The 17,610-nt window shown below is 44.1% G+C and overlaps 1 protein-coding gene across 1 annotated transcript; it reads right to left on the reverse strand.

Moving 5' to 3' along the window:
• Nucleotides 1–3,789: 3,789 nt before the first annotated feature.
• Nucleotides 3,790–16,795, reverse strand: LOC123748811 (surface protein-like). Its single transcript, XM_045730957.2, has 2 exons — nt 16,748–16,795; nt 3,790–5,160 (listed from the first exon to the last, which is right to left on the reverse strand). The coding sequence occupies exons 1-2, from the start codon at nt 16,793–16,795 to the stop codon at nt 3,790–3,792; spliced, it is 1,419 nt and encodes a 472-aa protein (XP_045586913.1).
• Nucleotides 16,796–17,610: the final 815 nt, after the last annotated feature.

Below are 17,610 nucleotides of genomic sequence, written 5' to 3' on the forward strand. Positions count from 1 at the left end.
GTTTATCAGGTACTGTTTCTTCTTGTGTTGTACAATGACGAAAGCGTAGTGATAGACAAGGAAGATTTAGCAGACGCGTCCCTTGCGTGCTTGCTTGTTCACCATCACAGAGTCGTAGACCTTCAAGCATGTTAGTTAGGCACGAGATTAGGACATGCTTTAGGGTGGTGGTCAATTTCATTTACTCGTGGGTTGTCTTTGTGTAGTTAACAATGTGTGAATGTGCATGTGTGTGATTGCGTTTACGGATTTATGCGTGTAAAGGAACTCAAATGTTGGGTAGAACAAATATAGAACATACACATAATCCGTCACTTGCTTCCCTTTTCATATCGCATGCTTAAGACTGTTCGGTATAAGAAAACAATACTCACCAAAGAAAGTGGAAAGTTAGCTTCTCAGCTTGTACACTGTGACACCGGATCGTGGGTGTTATTTTTCACTGGTCGATCAGTAATGCGCCCCAAGGAGCAGTTGTGCGCGGAGAGAGTCCTAAGTGGGCTTGTCTCGCCAAGGCAAAAGACTCACGAGGGAGCTTTATGATCGAACATTGACGTCACTGAGAGGGCGTGCCCGAGAAGGGAGACATGGGATGGAGTGTTACGGAGTGGGGGAGAGAGGAAAAGGTGATGGAAAAGGGAAAAAATAGTAAAGGTGGATGACGAGTACTGAATATGGGCAAGTATTTAGGTGCTTGATGTATTTGTTGCACTTTTGTCCAGTGGTGATGTGGAGAATAATGTGACCCTGGTTTATGGTAGTAATTTGTGTGATTGTGCGGTGAGGTTGTGAGGGTGTTTGGGCTCCCTCGAGGTGGAGACGTGGAGGTGGGGGGTCTTGGGTTACCATGTGTTGTGATGTGGAGAGGTTGTGGTTGTGTGGTGACCTTGTTGTGCGGTGATGTTCAGCAGACACGTCATGATGAGAGGGTCATCTTGCTGCAGGTAGAACATCATGCTCCGTGGATATGTCAGTGGAGGAGTTGGCTGCGCTCGTTACCACTTTCCGACACAACAGGAAATTTGGTGAACCTTCTGTTACACTGTCTTCATGGGTATGAAAACACACCTGGGCATGAACAAGCACAACCATGTGTTTCTTAATTTACTTAAGAATTTGGTGTTTCGCATTTGGTTCTTGCAGTTTCCAGAGAAGCTGAGTACATTTTGTTCTTATCTGCTGTACTTCAGCTCCTGGGCACCGCTTTATTGCCATCGTTGGACTGGAGTTACAGTCGCCACCTATATCTTTCTCCAGTTGCTATATTATTCTACATAACTGTAACAGCTTAGAGCTTTTTCCTGATAATTACCTTACCTTGCTCATTATTACGCAGCCGCTTGGGCTGGACGGTAGAGCGACGGTCTCGCTCCTTGTAGGATGGCGTCTCCCCGTCTCATCCCAAATCCTTATCCTGTTCCATTCGAAGTACTATGTAGTCGTAATGACTTGGCGCTCTCTCCTGATAGTTCCCTTGCTCATTATTAGCTCACCGAAGAATTATTTTATATATCTCTTTATGACTGATCTCTTATTTATGTAAAACAAATGTCTGACTGCCCAACGTTGAGAGCCAGACGCTTGGGGCTAGACTCATCTAGCGTTGTGGAGTGACTGGACGTTGTTGTGGGGATGGTCATAGTGGGGGGGGGGGTCAGCCCCCATGTTTCCCTCCTGGAACCAATATGTAAATACTGCCTGGATGGGGTACCCTATGGTGTCTGGGTAGTGAAGATGGCAACGGTGATAGAGAGTGGAGTGAGGATGGTTGCTCTGATGAAGGAAGCAACGGTGTTGAACATTGTGTTTAGGGGTTACAGTGATGAAGATTATGTTCAGTGGTTACAGTAATGTCTTTGTAAGCATCTGGCTGGCCCACTAAGTGTTACTCGATCTGTTTTACTTTGGCGGAGTATGAGTATTTATGACTCGTATGTTCGCTTCAGTAAAATTATGCTATATTTTAGCTGAAATCTGATATGGTTTTGTAACTCTGCAATGTTAGATAATTTTCCCAGAGTCTGTCGGGCATTTCTCCACAGTGATGTGTGTTCTCATCATCTGGAACCTGTAAGCCTATTTCCCATGTACATGGGTATCGAAGCCTGATGCGACGTAAGTGTACTTCTGTTGCTCTACTGCTACCTTTCATCAAACTAAGTTGTTCGTAGTTGGTTGAATTCTTGTACCAATCCGCAGAGCCTGATGATACAGTCACTGTACATCTTCTGCATTGCTCTATCTCTAATTATTTGCTTAACCTGTGTGGTATATAAAGGTCTACATATATTATCTTAGTTGCAAGTTTTTCAACTTCTGCAATGACATTCCCTATTATTCCTCCATGACCTGACACCCGGTTGATAAGTATAACGACGTCATTGACGTTTGAGTTATTGCATAAGTGCTCTGGTATTTGTGGTCAGATGGATGCTGTTGTTGTTCAGCAAAAACATATTCCAAAGCCTTTTGAATGGCTAGCATCTTTGTAAAGTTGAACACCTAATTGTGAGTCTCCAACTACAGAATTTCCTGCCTGAGCTGCAGCTAATGCAGCTCAGGATTCTGGTCCCTGCTGGCCTACTGCTGTCAGATACCACGTTTGGAAGCTCTTCTCCTCCGAGTTAATGCTCCATTGGTTATATCTTTAAGTGAACTGATTTTTGGACTAGTTAATATATTGGTCAGCATTCTAGCAGCAAGCTCTTTTACCCTTATCTTGAGGTTATCTTCTGATGATTTCGTGACTTAGTGTCCCCGCGGCCCGGTCCTCGACCAAGCCTCCACCCCCAGGAAGCAGCCCGTAGCAGCTGTCTAGCTCCCAGGTACCTATTTACTGATGGGTAACAGGGGCATCAGGGTGAAAGTGCCCATTTGTCTCCGCCTCCACCGGGGATCGAACCCGGAACCTCTGGACTACGAATCCTCAGCAATAAATAATCTGGGAGGATAATAAATAATATGGGATAAATTATCCCTTATTTCGACCGATGTTAGTTTGGTTTCTAGTGTTAGGTTAGTATTTATGCCCCGTGTGGGAGCTCCTGTTATGACTCGCATTGCATCGTTTTAATACCCTCAACTCTTGCCCACTGGCCGGGAAAAAGAGATAGTAAGGCCGGGGCCTCATAATCAACAAGGTCAGCGTATATGTAAAACATTTTTAATACTGTGTCCCACTCCTAGAAGCGGCCCTGTTATCGCTCTCGTTATACTCGGTCGTGATTTTGCTTTCTCCATCGGATATTGAATTTGCTGTTGAATGTCATTTTAGAACTTATCCATACTCCAAGGTATTGGTATTGCGCAACCCACTGAAGGTTAATGTCTTGAATGCCTGTCTGGAGTGTTGCCTCCTAGTCTCATTGTTTTAGATTTATGGGCAGACACTTTTAGCCTGAAAATGATGCATTCAGATGTTACTTTAACGCCACTTGTACTTTATATGACCTGTGACGACTAATGTTATATCATCAATATAGCTTAGTAATTTTACCTTTAAACCTCATAACGGTTAAACGGGAAAGTTGTTATGATGAAGGTTGTAGATTAGGGTACTTAGGTTGTGAAGATTGTTACATTGAAGATATTTAAAAAAAAATTTAAATGGTTTCAGTGATGAATATAGTGAATATGCAGATTTTTGCAGTGATGAAGATAGTGTGTAGCGAAGATGTGACCACCATCACCCGAGCACCTCCAAATTTTAATAATGAACATACCATATTACATACATAAAAAAAATAATGAAATTGATCACATAAAAAATAGTAATGAAATTGATCACGATCACGCGTCCTTCACATCATCCTCGTCTCTTTTCTGCCTTAACATTTTCTTGTGCTCGTAGATGATGTCTTGTATTCTGGCCTCGGCGATGGCCACATCTTGCTGACGTCCCTTAATCTCCACCCACGCGGTCGACCTCTCCACCCGAGGAATCGTGATAATCACGTTATACGTCATCATGATTTCCCGGTGAGTTTCCCCGCCAGGGCCTACCACCACCTTCATCATGTCCAGGGGCAGAGGCACCAGCTCCTCCACCCTCAAATCCTGCCATGATGCTTCCGATGTTATCTCGCCGCCCGTCTCCTCACACTGACGGAAGGGATCATCATCAAAATCATGGCCTGGTTCATTATCATCATCGTAACCTGGTTCATTGTCATAATCATGGTCTGGTTCATCATCAAAATCATGGCCTGGTTCATCATCAGTCCCATGTGTTATAGAGGGACTTTCCTCACATTTCGATGGTTCATTCAGGGTTTTAGGCCGTTGATCCAGGGTTATGGCTAGACAATAACTAGGGCCAGAGTCAGCATCATGGTCTGGTTCACCCTCAGCATCATGGTCTGGTTCACCCTCAGCATCATGGTCTGGTTCACCCTCAGCATCATGGTCTGGTTCACCCTCAGCATCATGGTCTGGTTCACCCTCAGCATCATGGTCTGGTTCACCCTCAGCATCATGGTCTGGTTCACCCTCAGCATCATGGTCTGGTTCACCCTCAGCATCATGGTCTGGTTCACCCTCAGCATCATGGTCTGGTTCACCCTCAGCATCATGGTCTGGTTCACCCTCAGCATCATGGTCTGGTTCACCCTCAGCATCATGGTCTGGTTCACCCTCAGCATCATGGTCTGGTTCACCCTCAGCATCATGGTCAGGTTCACCCTCAGCATCATGGTCTGGTTCACCCTCAGCATCATGGTCTAGTTCACCCTCAGCATCATGGTCTGGTTCACCCTCAGCATCATGGTCTGGTTCACCCTCAGCATCATGGTCTGGTTCACCCTCAGCACCATGGTCTGGTTCACCCTCAGCATCATGGTCTGGTTCACCCTCAGCATCATGGTCTGGTTCACCCTCAGCATCATGGTCTGGTTCACCCTCAGCATCATGGTCTGGTTCACCCTCAGCACCATGGTCTGGTTCACCCTCAGCATCATGGTCTGGTTCACCCTCAGCATCATGGTCTGGTTCACCCTCAGCATCATGGTCTGGTTCACCCTCAGCATCATGGTCTGGTTCACCCTCAGCATCATGGTCTGGTTCACCCTCAGCATCATGGTCTGGTTCACCCTCAGCATCATGGTCTGGTTCACCCTCAGCATCATGGTCTGCTTCACCCTCAGCATCATGGTCTGGTTCACCCTAAGCATCATGGTCTGGTTCATCCTCAGCATCATGGTCTGGATCATCCTCAGCATTATGGTCTTGTTCATCATCAGCATCCTGGCCTGGTTCAGCATCTTCACCATCGCCTGGTTCAGCATCAGAGCTTGGTTCACCATCATCATCTGGTTCAGCAACCGGGCCGTTATCATGACTTGCCACTCCGTAACAAATCCAGCCTCCTAACCTAACCAGAAAAGTCCGAACCCAAGCCAGCCACCTGACGAATCGATCCTGAGAAAACAATAGCGTAAGAAAGTTGAGTTTGCTGGTTGCTGCCTCATCAGTGTTGGTTACTGCCTCTCCAACACCGGGTAGAGCCTCTCCAACGCCGGGTAGAGCCTCTCCAGCGCCGGGTAGAGCCTATCCAACGCCGGGTAGAGCCTATCCAACGCCGGGTAGAGCCTATCCAACGCCGGGTAGAGCCTCTCCAACGCCGGGTAGAGCCTCTCCAACGCCGGGTAGAGCCTCTCCAACGCCGGGTACAGCCTCTCCAACGCCGGGTACAGAGTATCCAAGGCCGGTTTCAGTAGTGCTGTCCTATAGAGGAAGGGCCTTCCCTCTCTGCTCAACATCGCAGTCCTTCAGATGCTAAAACATCGTCCACAAGATATTCGTCACCAAGATCAAGAACAAAATTATTACGAGGAAATCGAACATTATTTTATTTTAATAAGGTAATATTTATAATTATATTAACTTTTATGCGTTCGATGTTTATCACAGAAAGGGAGTTGAAGAGTGACAGAGTGTGGGACACGCAGACCTCGGTCCACTGAGTGGGGCTCAAGAGCCGATGATTGACCCTGCAAGCACATCCGGGTGAGCACACACACACACACACACACACACACACACACACACACACACACACACACACACACACACACACACACACACACACACACACACACACACACACACACAAATTCTTCAGGAGTCAGAGAAAGAAAAAGACTTGGGGGTTGATATCACGCCAGACCTGTCTCCGGCAGCCCATATCAAGAGGATAACATCAGCGGCATATGCCAGGCTGGCCAACATACGAACGGCATTCAGAAACTTGTGTAAAGAATCATTCAGAACTTTGTATACCACATATGTCAGACCAATCCTGGAGTATGCAGCACCAGCATGGAGTTCATATCTAATGAAGGATAAGACTAAACTGGAAAAGGTTCAAAGGTTTGCCACCAGACTAGTACCCGAGCTGAGAGGTATGAGCTACGAGGAGAGACTACTAGAATTAAACCTCACTTCGTTGGAAGACAGAAGAGTTAGGGGGGGACATGATTACCACATTCAAGATTCTGAAGGGAATTGATAGGGTAGATAAAGACAGGCTATTTAACACAAGGGGCACACGCACTAAGGGACGTAGGTGGAAACTGAGTGCCCAAATGAGCCACAGAGATATTAGAAAGAACTTTTTAGTGTCAGAGTGATTGACAAATGGAATGCATTAGGAAGTGATGTGGTGGATGCTGACTCCATACACAGTTTCAAGTGTAGATATGATAGAGCCCAATAGGCTCAGGAACCAGTACACCTGTTGATTGACGGTTGAGAGGCGGGACCAAAGAGCCAGAGCTCAACCACCGCAAGCACAACTAGGTGAGTACACACACACACACCTATCAGGAGAAAGCCCCAAGCCATTACGACTATATAGCACTAGGAAAGGGGGTCAGGATACACACACAGTAGGGGTCAAGAATCTGTACACCATTTTATTGACGCTTGACAGGCGGAACAAAGAGCCAAACCTCAACCCCCGCAAGCACAAGTAGGTGAGTACAACTAGGTGAGTAAACACACACACACACACACACACACACACACACACACACACACACACACACACACACACACACACACACACACGGAAGACGGGGGACCTACCAGAAATATGGAAGATGACTAATGTGGTCCCAATATACAAAAAAGGTGGCAGACAAGAGGCACTGAACTACAGGCCAGTGTCCTTAATTTGTATATCATGCAAGGTCATGGAGAAGATCGTGAGACAAAACCTAGTAGCACATCTGGTGAGATAGGACTTCGTGACCCACCACCAACATGGGTTAAGGGATGGTAAATCTTGCTTCACAGGTTTATTAGAATTCTACGATCAGGTGACAAAGATTAAGACAGAGAAGGTTGGGCAGACTGCATCATCGAGGACTGTCGGAAAGCCTCGACACAGTACCCCATAAGAGGCTGGTGCATAAGTTGGAGAAACAAGCAAGAGTAACTCGCAAGGTGCTCCAATGGATCAGGGACTACCTAAGCAATAGGAAGCAGAGAGTTACTGTGAGGGGTGAGACCTCAGGTTAGCGTGAAGTCACCAGTGGAGTCCCACAGGGCTCTGTACTCGGACCTATCCTGTTTCTTCTATACGTATATGATCTCCCAGAGGATATAGACTCTTTCCTCTCAATGTTTGCTGATGATGCCAAAATTATGAGAAGAGTGGGACAGAGGAGGGAAGCCTGTGGCATCAAGAAGACCAGTACAAACTGAAGGAATGGTCCAACAAATGGTTGTTAGAGTTTAACCTGAACAAATGTAATGTAATGAAGATAGGTGTAGGATAGGAAGCCGGAGGCCAGATACAAGGTATCATTTGGGAGATAAAATGCTTTTAGAATCAGAGGGAGAGAAAGACCTGGGGGTTGATATCATGCCAGACCTGTTCCGTAAAGAGGAACAGGTAAACTCATCAAGAAGATAATCATCAAGTATCATCAACAAGATAACCTCAGAGGCATATGCCAGGTTGGCCAACATAAGAATGGCCTTTAGAAACTTGTGTAAGGCCTCACTTAGAACTTTGTAGACCAAATATGTCTGATATTATGACCCCAGGTGTCCTGAAGAACGAGTCTACCTCTCAGAGTTATACCACCCACCAGACCTAATTGAGAGGTCAGAGAAAGAATATATATATATATATATATATATATATATATATATATATATATATATATATATATATATATATATATATATATATATATATATATATATATATATATATATATATATATATATATACGATATATATATATATATATATATATATATATATATATATATACGATATATATATATATATATATATATATATATATATATATACATATATATATATATATATATATATATATATATATATATATATATATATATATATATATATATATATATATATATATATGTTTTACCTACGAAATAAATGTCGGTGACTAATTTTATAATATGAGCCTAGGATGAGCATGTGAACAAGTGACATGAAATGAGATGTCGATATTATGCTGACATGATGTGAGGCTCGCGAGAATGTCTTGACCTTTACTTGAGCAAATGACGTCGTGAGAGAGGGTCGTGCTTGGCTGAGTTCCTGACAAAGGAGAAACCCCTTGCTGTGTGCTCCTATAAGAGGACGTAATCAAGCAGGCATTTATGTGTGAAGCTTGAGGACGGCTTAAAGTGCTCAAGACAGGACTAGAAGAAGCCTTGTGAGGCAGTCCTATAGCAATTTTGTGGGCGACTTGTGGGAGCGCCATTGTGAGGACAGGACCTGAGCGCCCTCGAGACACAGACTCTGCGGTAAGCTACTGCAACAGTTGTTGCTGTGGTTGCCAGTGTTTGATCTTGTGCCCAGCGATCATGGCAAGTGTTTATGTATATAGTATAGATATTTTATTAAGCCAGTAAACTGAAATAAGAGAGTAGAGATAGGAGAACATCTTGGAGGGAGAAGTGATACGTCGTCCCTCGACGAAGGTCAGTAGTTTACTGAGGGTGGAAGCCCCGGCTGCCGGCGGCGGCAAGCAGCATGTCTCGAACACGTTGAAGATAGACTCGCCCAGGGTGGGGGAAGACCGTTGCGGCGACGCAGTAGTTTTAAAGAGATGTCGGATGGAGGAGTTTTACTTTTGTGAATATATTTATTTGTTTTAGTAGGGAAGCATTTTTATTGGCATGGCAATGGAATTGCAGGTTTGTTTGGGGAGGAGTTGATAGAAGAACTTCGAGGCTGGGGAAGTGTATGCTGAAATCTGTGGGAGAGCAGAACTCCATAGTGAGGAGCTGACCTGAAGTAGTGTAAAGGAGCAGTGAAGAGAAGTTTCCTATGTCACCGTGGAATCAGTGGTGAAGCATCACTGGTGTTTGAAGAGGACTTCATTGTGCAGCAGTTTTGGGATAACTGCAGAAGAGCCTTTTGAGTATTTTGGAGGACCTAGAGATATATATGGTAGTGAACCTCCGGGAGCAGAGCAGAGGTTTATGGTGGATACACAGGAATGTATAAGGGAAGTGCTTGAATGTTTATTGGCGTGTAAGACGCAGTGTAAGGTGGGAGATTGACTGCTTCTTGTGTCGGGGAATATTTATACAGATGTTTCTGGTGTTTCAGCCACAGGCTGAGTTTATATAGTTTTAGAGCTGAGTTTATATAGTTTTAGGGCTGAGTTTATATAGTTTTAGGGCTGAGTTTATATAGTTTTAGGGCTGAGTGTATAATATTGTTATCACGAGATTACAACCCCATTTAGTGAGGGAGTAGTAGGTGATAAGCCAATAGTTGAGCAGCTACTTGATAAGGACAGCTGGTGAAGCCAGGGTGTGATTTTGGATTGCTACTGGTTTGTAATAGCTTAGAGTATTGTATAATACGATTTTACAGTTTTTATTTCATGTATTGTGTATATTTTTTTCGTTTATTAAATGTGTATTGTTAGTTGGCTTTTGCTCTTGTTCTGGTGAGGCTTCACAGAAAGCAGGAGAGAGAGAGAGAGAGAGAGAAAGAGAGAGAGAGAGAGAGAGAGAAAGAGAAAGGATCACAGCTGCAGACAGGGTGGCAGAGAGTACTAATTCGAAAAGGGGGGATTTAAGAGATCATACCAAATAAGGAGAGAGTGGGGAGTCATGGTGGCTCAAGTAGGGTGGGTACACTGGACAACGAGGCCAGTGTTGGAGCCACACCCCTTTTTATGTGATGTTGAACTCCTCCCTCTCCAAGATTAAGAGGCATACAGGATGATCTCCATGCTAAGTTTCAAGTACTCCATTGTCCATTGCTGGTCGACCGACGGTAGCGGGAGTGTGACTGTCAAGGTTGGTTGTCTGTTCCAGCAGAGTGGTTGGATGATATTGTCCGCCTGTACACCAGTAACAGTCTGGTGCAACAACCAGAGCTCTCTTTGGAGGTTTAAGTTCCATAAGTCCCAACCCCCTCAGGTAAGAACACAGACCAGTCCTGGAGAATGCAGCTCCAGCATGGAGTTCTTATCTGGTCAAGCATAAAACTAAATTTGGAGAAGGCTCAGAGGTTTGCCACTAGACTAGTGCCTGAACTGAGAGGCATGAGCTATGAGGAGAGACTGCGAGAATTAAGCCTTACGTCACTGAATAACAGGAGAGTTAGGGGGACATGATCACCACATACAAGATTCTTAGAGGAATTTATAAAGTAAACAAAGATAATGTATTTAACACAAGAAGCACATGCATTAGGGGACACAGGTGGAAATCGAGTGCCAAAATGAGTTATAAGGACATTAGAAAGAATTTGTTTAGAGTCAGAGTAGTTAATAATTGGAATGCATTAGGAAGTGATATGGTGGAGGCTGACTCCATACTCAGTTTTAAATGTAGATATGATAGAGCCCAGTAGGCTCAGGAACTTGTACACCTGTTGATTGACAGTTGAGAGGCGGGACCAAAGAGCTGAAACTCAACCCCTTTACTTTAATCAATAAGAACTTCCTTCCCACATCTGGAAGTCCACTACCCTGACATCATCAGGTTCTTCCAGGTTCATCTACCAGGATCCTCTACAGCTCTTCCAGGCTGCTGCACCTGGAAGTTTTCCTCGGACTCCAGTGATACTCCACCAGTGATTCCACAGAAGCATGTGAGACTTCACTTCACTGCTCCTCTTCTCACAGTTTGAGGTCTATTTCCTCACAATGGGGCTTGCTCTTCCACTGGGTACAACATCTATTCCTTCAGCCTTGAAGTTCCACTCATTAGCTTCTTCTCTGGCCTCAGAGTACTCCCATCAACTCCTTCCTCAGAACAAACTTGCAACCCATTGATACGCCAATAAAAATGTTCCTCTACAAATATATAACTGAAATGAACTACACACAATAAATATTTCCCTTGACATCTCCCTGCTTCCCAAACACCGTGAGTATGGACTCCCCCCATCCAGGACGAATCCATCCAACGCCTCCCACTGAGCGTTTCCTCTGCCTGCCGCCAGGAGCTAGGCTCCTCAGTCACCCACAAGCGCTGGGAGGGATTGGATGTCGCTCCTCCGGGTAGGGGTGCCAGATTTGAGTTGCCAAAAGTCACGAGCTGAAGAACTAAATGTCACAAACTTTACAATAAAAGTAGCCAAATATTTTTTTTCCGATTGATTCGCTTTTTAGAATAAACAGCCCAGCTTACTTTAACTGTAGCCGAAAAAGTAGTAAGTAGCAACATTCATAGATGGCTTTTTAATTGAATACAATTATCCTAATTGGTAACCGAATAGGGCTACAAGTAGCCCAATCTGTCATCCCTGTAATCCGCCCTCCAGGACATTCCTCAATCTTTACTCTCTTATTTAAACTTTCTGCCTCAATAAAATTTGTCTGACTTATCAACAAACACTTGCTACGGTCGCTGGGGGCACGACCAACTACAGGCAATCACTAATAACTGGGCAAAATTGTGCTTACCAATAAATGTCTCTTGCGAGGGCACTCACTTGATGACGCTTGACCAGGGCTCTCCCACGGCTGCCCACGAAAATGTTTCTGTGCGGCTTCACAACTCTTCCTGCCTTCCAGGACTTGAGCCCACACATTCCCAGCTTGATTCCACAGCTGAAACGTCTGCATACTTCCTTCCTCTTGAAGGTATATCAACTATTGGGACTAAAAGCTCTAAAAAGAACTTTTTTGTTAGAATTATTAATCTTACTTTTTCGGTCATATTTAACAACATATATATACTCTTAATGCACTTAAGGAATGCACTTAAGGAGTAGGTTGTGGAAGCAAATTCTATTCATAATTTAAAAACTAGTTATGATAGGGAAATAGGACCGGAGTTATTGCTGTAAACAACCAATGGCTCGAAAGGTGAGATCCAAGAGTCAATGCTCGATTCTGCAGACACAAATAGAAGAGTCCAAATAGGTTAGTACTCACATGCACACTGAGTAATAGTGAAGGTAAACTCGGTACATAGAGTCCTGAAACACTACGGTAATGTAAATGTGAGATGCAGCTCCTGGCATCTCTACCGCCTAATCACTTGGACTGGACGGTAAAGCGACGGTCTCGCCTCATGAAGGTCGGCGTTCAATCCCCGACCGTCCAAGTGGTTGGTCAGAATTCCTCCCCCCCCCCCTCCGTCCCTGACCCTTTCCAACTGCTATATAGTCATAATGGCGTGGCGCTTTCTCCTGATTGCTTCTGTCTTAGCAACAGATCACTGTAAAAGTAAATATACATTTAGGAGAGCAGAGAGAGAGAGCATTTCGGAGAGACAGGTGAATGTGCAGGCGCATGCACCAGCACATTAAACTCTCTTAATTAGTGATGTGTTTCCTGCAGCAGACGTTAGACTTACTCGAACCTTCCATCATAGAACACTTGGTAAAATATTGTTATCAGAACCTTTACAAATTTCAGCACTCGAGACAAAACCCTCAAACCAGAGGTGACTCAGTACCTTGCTGTTACGGTATCGCCTCCTTCATTGGTGTATGGAGTGGCGATTTCGGCGCCATCTATGGGTCGGCACCTCAGTTCCCCGACATTGGACGTGATGTGGACAACGCCATCTGTTGGCGGTGGTGTGGCAGCAATCAATGGCTCCTGTTTCCTACCCTAGTTAGAAAGAGAGGTCGATGTGAATGACCTCTGGTGGGTGACGTGTCACGATCAGCGCCATCTAGGTTGTGGCAACAGTCATAATGTCAACTCCCTGGTGAATGAGTGTTACCTCATGGTTTCCCTAGTGTCCTGTCCATCTCATTAATGACGTTTTTTGTCACAGAAGTGTCGTGTGGAGGAAGTTGTACTGAGGAAGGCAGGTTACCTTGGGCAGTCCACGGACTCTTAACTTGGTCCTGCAAGAAGATTAAGGAAGCCACCGTCGATCTGAGCAGTGTGTTAGCTGCTAAATATATGCAGTGTTAGTGTAGATCGGCGTACCCGGGATTGGCTTGGAAGAGTTGCGGACGACAGTACAGTGCCAATTGTGAAGTGCTGCCAGCTAGCTGCTAGAGGCTTCTGACAGAGTGTTCGCTACCCCTGTATATGGTTACTTGAGACCCCTGTCAGCGTGTTGTTGAGGTCCTCTGCCAGTGAGTAGCTAAAGAGGCACCTCGCGATACTGTGTCGGTGGACTGGCCCGTGTAAAAGGTGAATTCGCCAGTGTTTGCCGGTACGAGTGGACAAGGTCCTGGACGGTGGAAACACTAACAAACGAACACTACAAACGCAGGTGTGAACACAGGTGTGTTGGTGAACACTACAAACGCAGTTGTGTACTGCGTGAAAGTGACAGTATTGTATATAAGTGTAGAAATATTCTATTTTTATATTTAATAGTGAAGGTGAATATATTGGTGAAGGGAATTGTCTTGTTCATCACCCCCCCCCCCCGTATTCTTTATTGCACTATACAGTCAGTTCTTGAAAACATACTGCCGACTTGAGGTCGGATACTATTAAAGAAGTTATAACATCAAGAACCCGGTCACTGGCCCATAGTGGTCGTAACACGTGCACATTTATAACACACACAGACCCCCAGACTGAAGTACGCACAACAAACACTCAAATACACAGAACAGAAAAAGCACAGCACTAAATCAGTACATGAAACAATTAAACTTGGAAACCACTCAAAAACATGGATTTATCCGATCTCGCTCGTCAGTAGCACAGACGTCCATAATCTCACAACCTTACGTTGTGGCTGCGGCTCTTAGCTGGTTATAGGAAGCTCTGATGGTATATTTTTGTTATTGATACCAAGTCTGTGATACGCGGGCAATTTCATTATGTGTGCGAACAATGTCTTTTTGCAACCTTAAAGTTTGTAGGAACTACCTGAAACGGTTTTCATTATTGTATCGCAAGTGTGGAAAAGTTGATGGACAGTTTATCGACTGACATCACGTATGACTAGCAAATCACAAAATAACACATTACGTTATTATAATATATTAAGTAAATTACGGTAAAAACTAATGTATTGATATCCAAGTAAGGTGTCTCATGTCCCAAGGACGTGCACACAAGAGACACCTTACTGCAAAACCAACCAGTTGGTGGAACTGGACCCACAATCCAGAGTACATCATCTGGGAGAGGGGCGACGGGTGCTTGGGAGTTTGGGTTTCAGGAGAAAAAATGAAAATACATTGGTTCAGGGCCATAGGTCAGGGCAAGTATACGTTAAAACTTTATCTGGTTAATGGATCATTGTTGTTTATAATTTTACGAGGGAACTGAAACAAATCATCACGCAACAAAACTGGTACACCTAATACAGAGTGGCGACGTTGTTATATTAGCCGGGAAAATACAGCCCACTTTCTGAGCTCTCATTCATTCTACACGAACACATATCCTCCTAACCTAACCAATATTGCACCGCTCTCTGAGTAGTCATTCAATCTCATCTCCTGGCGCAACAGCCCCAAATTATTGCAATAATGATGATAAAGGCAGGAAATTTAATAAGGAACGCAATCTCCTTAACAGAATTACTGTCTGGAATTAAAGAAAGTCTAGAAGGAGGAGGGACTCGAGAGCAAGAGCTATACTGAGGAGTCAAGTAATAACGGTGACAAGGAGACGAACCCAACCAGACTACATAACATGACAACAGTACTGACCACAGCGATAACATACCACCCCAGTGGTACGGTGATAGGGAAGATGGTTACGGATGGGAAACGTGGTAATGGGTAGGGAATGTGGGGAAAAATGTAGGGATGGTGGGGGAAAGTTAAGGACGGTACTGAAAGATAGGATGATGGTAAAGAGCTTGAAAGGTGATGAAGGGTAGGGAAGGTGGTGATGGGTTGGGAAGGTAGTGAAGGGTACCAAATAGTACCTTCTGAATGGTATGGAAAGTAAAGTGGTGAAGGGTAGGGAAAGTGGACAGGTTCGGCGTGATGTCGTCCCCTTATGTTGACTACCAGTTGAGCCTAACATTACAAAACATCTACTTAACTATGTTTAGATCAGCAGACTATCCGCCTTGTTCCAACGTCCACAAGCCTCTGGAGTTCCCTCTGGGATCCAGCCCGGCCTCTCAACATCATCATGGTTCCCAACATTACATAATTCTCCACCTAATGAAATATTCACTTTATATACAGATGATCAAACGTCACCCATAATAACATACATAAAGTTTTAATTATCTGACAATTAATTCTTCAAATAAGTCAGTAATACAAGGACGTGTATAGTACACTCCCATAGCATCATCTCCAGGTGGCAGTTCTGATCATCCTTCAAGCATGTGGTACTGTGATTCCCACTCTCGTCCAGGTCTTGTCCACCACACGTCAGTACGAACATATCAAATAAATCTCTAAACTCTCTCAAACAATTCATGCATATAAATCCATCAAATAGAGATACCAGATTATATCATAACTGATAAGTTATAAGGCTTATCAAATGAACACCTGTACAGCACTGTGATCCCACCACAATTTAACACACAGATCAACTTGAATTGTTCAATACATCGGCTGTAAACCATGAACCTGGAGAGGAAAATTTATATACTTCTACATAGTTATGATTTAGTGAAATTACTGCGGCATAACACTTGTTTCTGTTGAGTGCGTTATGACGCACCTTGCTTCTGATGAGTGCGTTATGACGCACCTTGCTTCTGATGAGTGCGTTATGACGCACCTTGCTTCTGATGAGTGCGTTATGACGCACCTTGCTTCTGATGAGTGCGTTATGACGCACCTTGCTTCTGATGAGTGCGTTATGACGCACCTTGCTTCTGATGAGTGCGTTATGACGCACCTTGCTTCTGATGAGTGCGTTATGACGCACCTTGCTTCTGATGAGTGCGTTATGACGCACCTTGCTTCTGATGAGTGCGTTATGACGCACCTTGCTTCTGATGAGTGTTGTAGCCCAACTTGTTTCTGATGAGTTGTAACACAACTTGCTTCTGATGAGAGAATTGTGACGGAACTTGCTTTTGACGAGAAAGTTATAACGCACTTGCTTTTTTGAAGACAGTGTTGTGATGTCCTTTATGAGATCACTGAGGCTCGCCTGCCATCTGATGAGAGAGATGTGAGGCACCTTACGTTTGCTGTGAGGGTGTGACGGACGCTGCGTCTTCCGACTGTGTTGTGTCGACCAATAGTATCACATATTGTCATATGTATGGCAATAGTGTCAAATTTCTGTCACATATTGTATTAATAAATACGCATTCCAGCACATTTATCTTGGCTTATAACTGCACAAACTTGCATATGTTGGTCTATAGTGGCACATACTTGCACATATTCGCCCTTAATGACACATGCTGGAATATGTTGGACCATGTTGCATGTTAATATATGTTGACTCATAGTGGCACATGGTTGCACATACTGGAAAAACTGGCCTTTTTTGCTTACATATTGGCATATATAGACAAACAAATTGTCACATAGTGACACATTGGTTCAGTCATTACTGTTACCCGCTCTGTCCCACACATACCAAGCTGGAAAATGTCAGCTGCGAGAGAAAAGGTGAAAAATACAGTGAACAAAACGTTATTGATTCACAATTACAAAAAATAAAAACTATACCCTGTCCATTAGTTTCCTTTCACACTTCCTGACTTTTATCCTAAAGACTCTCTGTGTTCTGAATACTTTTCTTTAATTTTTTCTTGCCATCTCCTCACAGACTTGGCAAGTTTCTGCTTAACTAACCTGTCACATAAATATGAGTTCTTTGTTATTCATGTCTACCTCTCTCTCTCTCTCTCTCTCTCTCTCTCTCTCTCTCTCTCTCTCTCTCTCTCTCTCTCTCTCTCCATATAGGTTCATACTAGACCATACTTGTATTAATTGGCAGACACTGGCGTACACATAAGCTTGCATCACATCTCGATGGGTACTGCCATATTGGAACAGATTCGTATTTGATTTCTATTGACTCAAGATAATGACTTACAAAGTAGACAACGAAGCAATTTTTAAAGCTGGGAACAGAAGAACGAGGAGGCAAAGGTTGAAACTGGAGACAAAAATGAGTCTTGGATGTCACACAGAGCTGTGTCAGTGGGTATTACGAACACGACTTGGTGATGGATGCTTACTCAGCATACAACATTATATGTAAATATGATGATAATTTGTATTTCCAT

This window comes from Procambarus clarkii, chromosome 42 (assembly GCF_040958095.1).
Source record: "Procambarus clarkii isolate CNS0578487 chromosome 42, FALCON_Pclarkii_2.0, whole genome shotgun sequence".
NCBI lineage: Eukaryota > Metazoa > Arthropoda > Malacostraca > Decapoda > Cambaridae > Procambarus > Procambarus clarkii.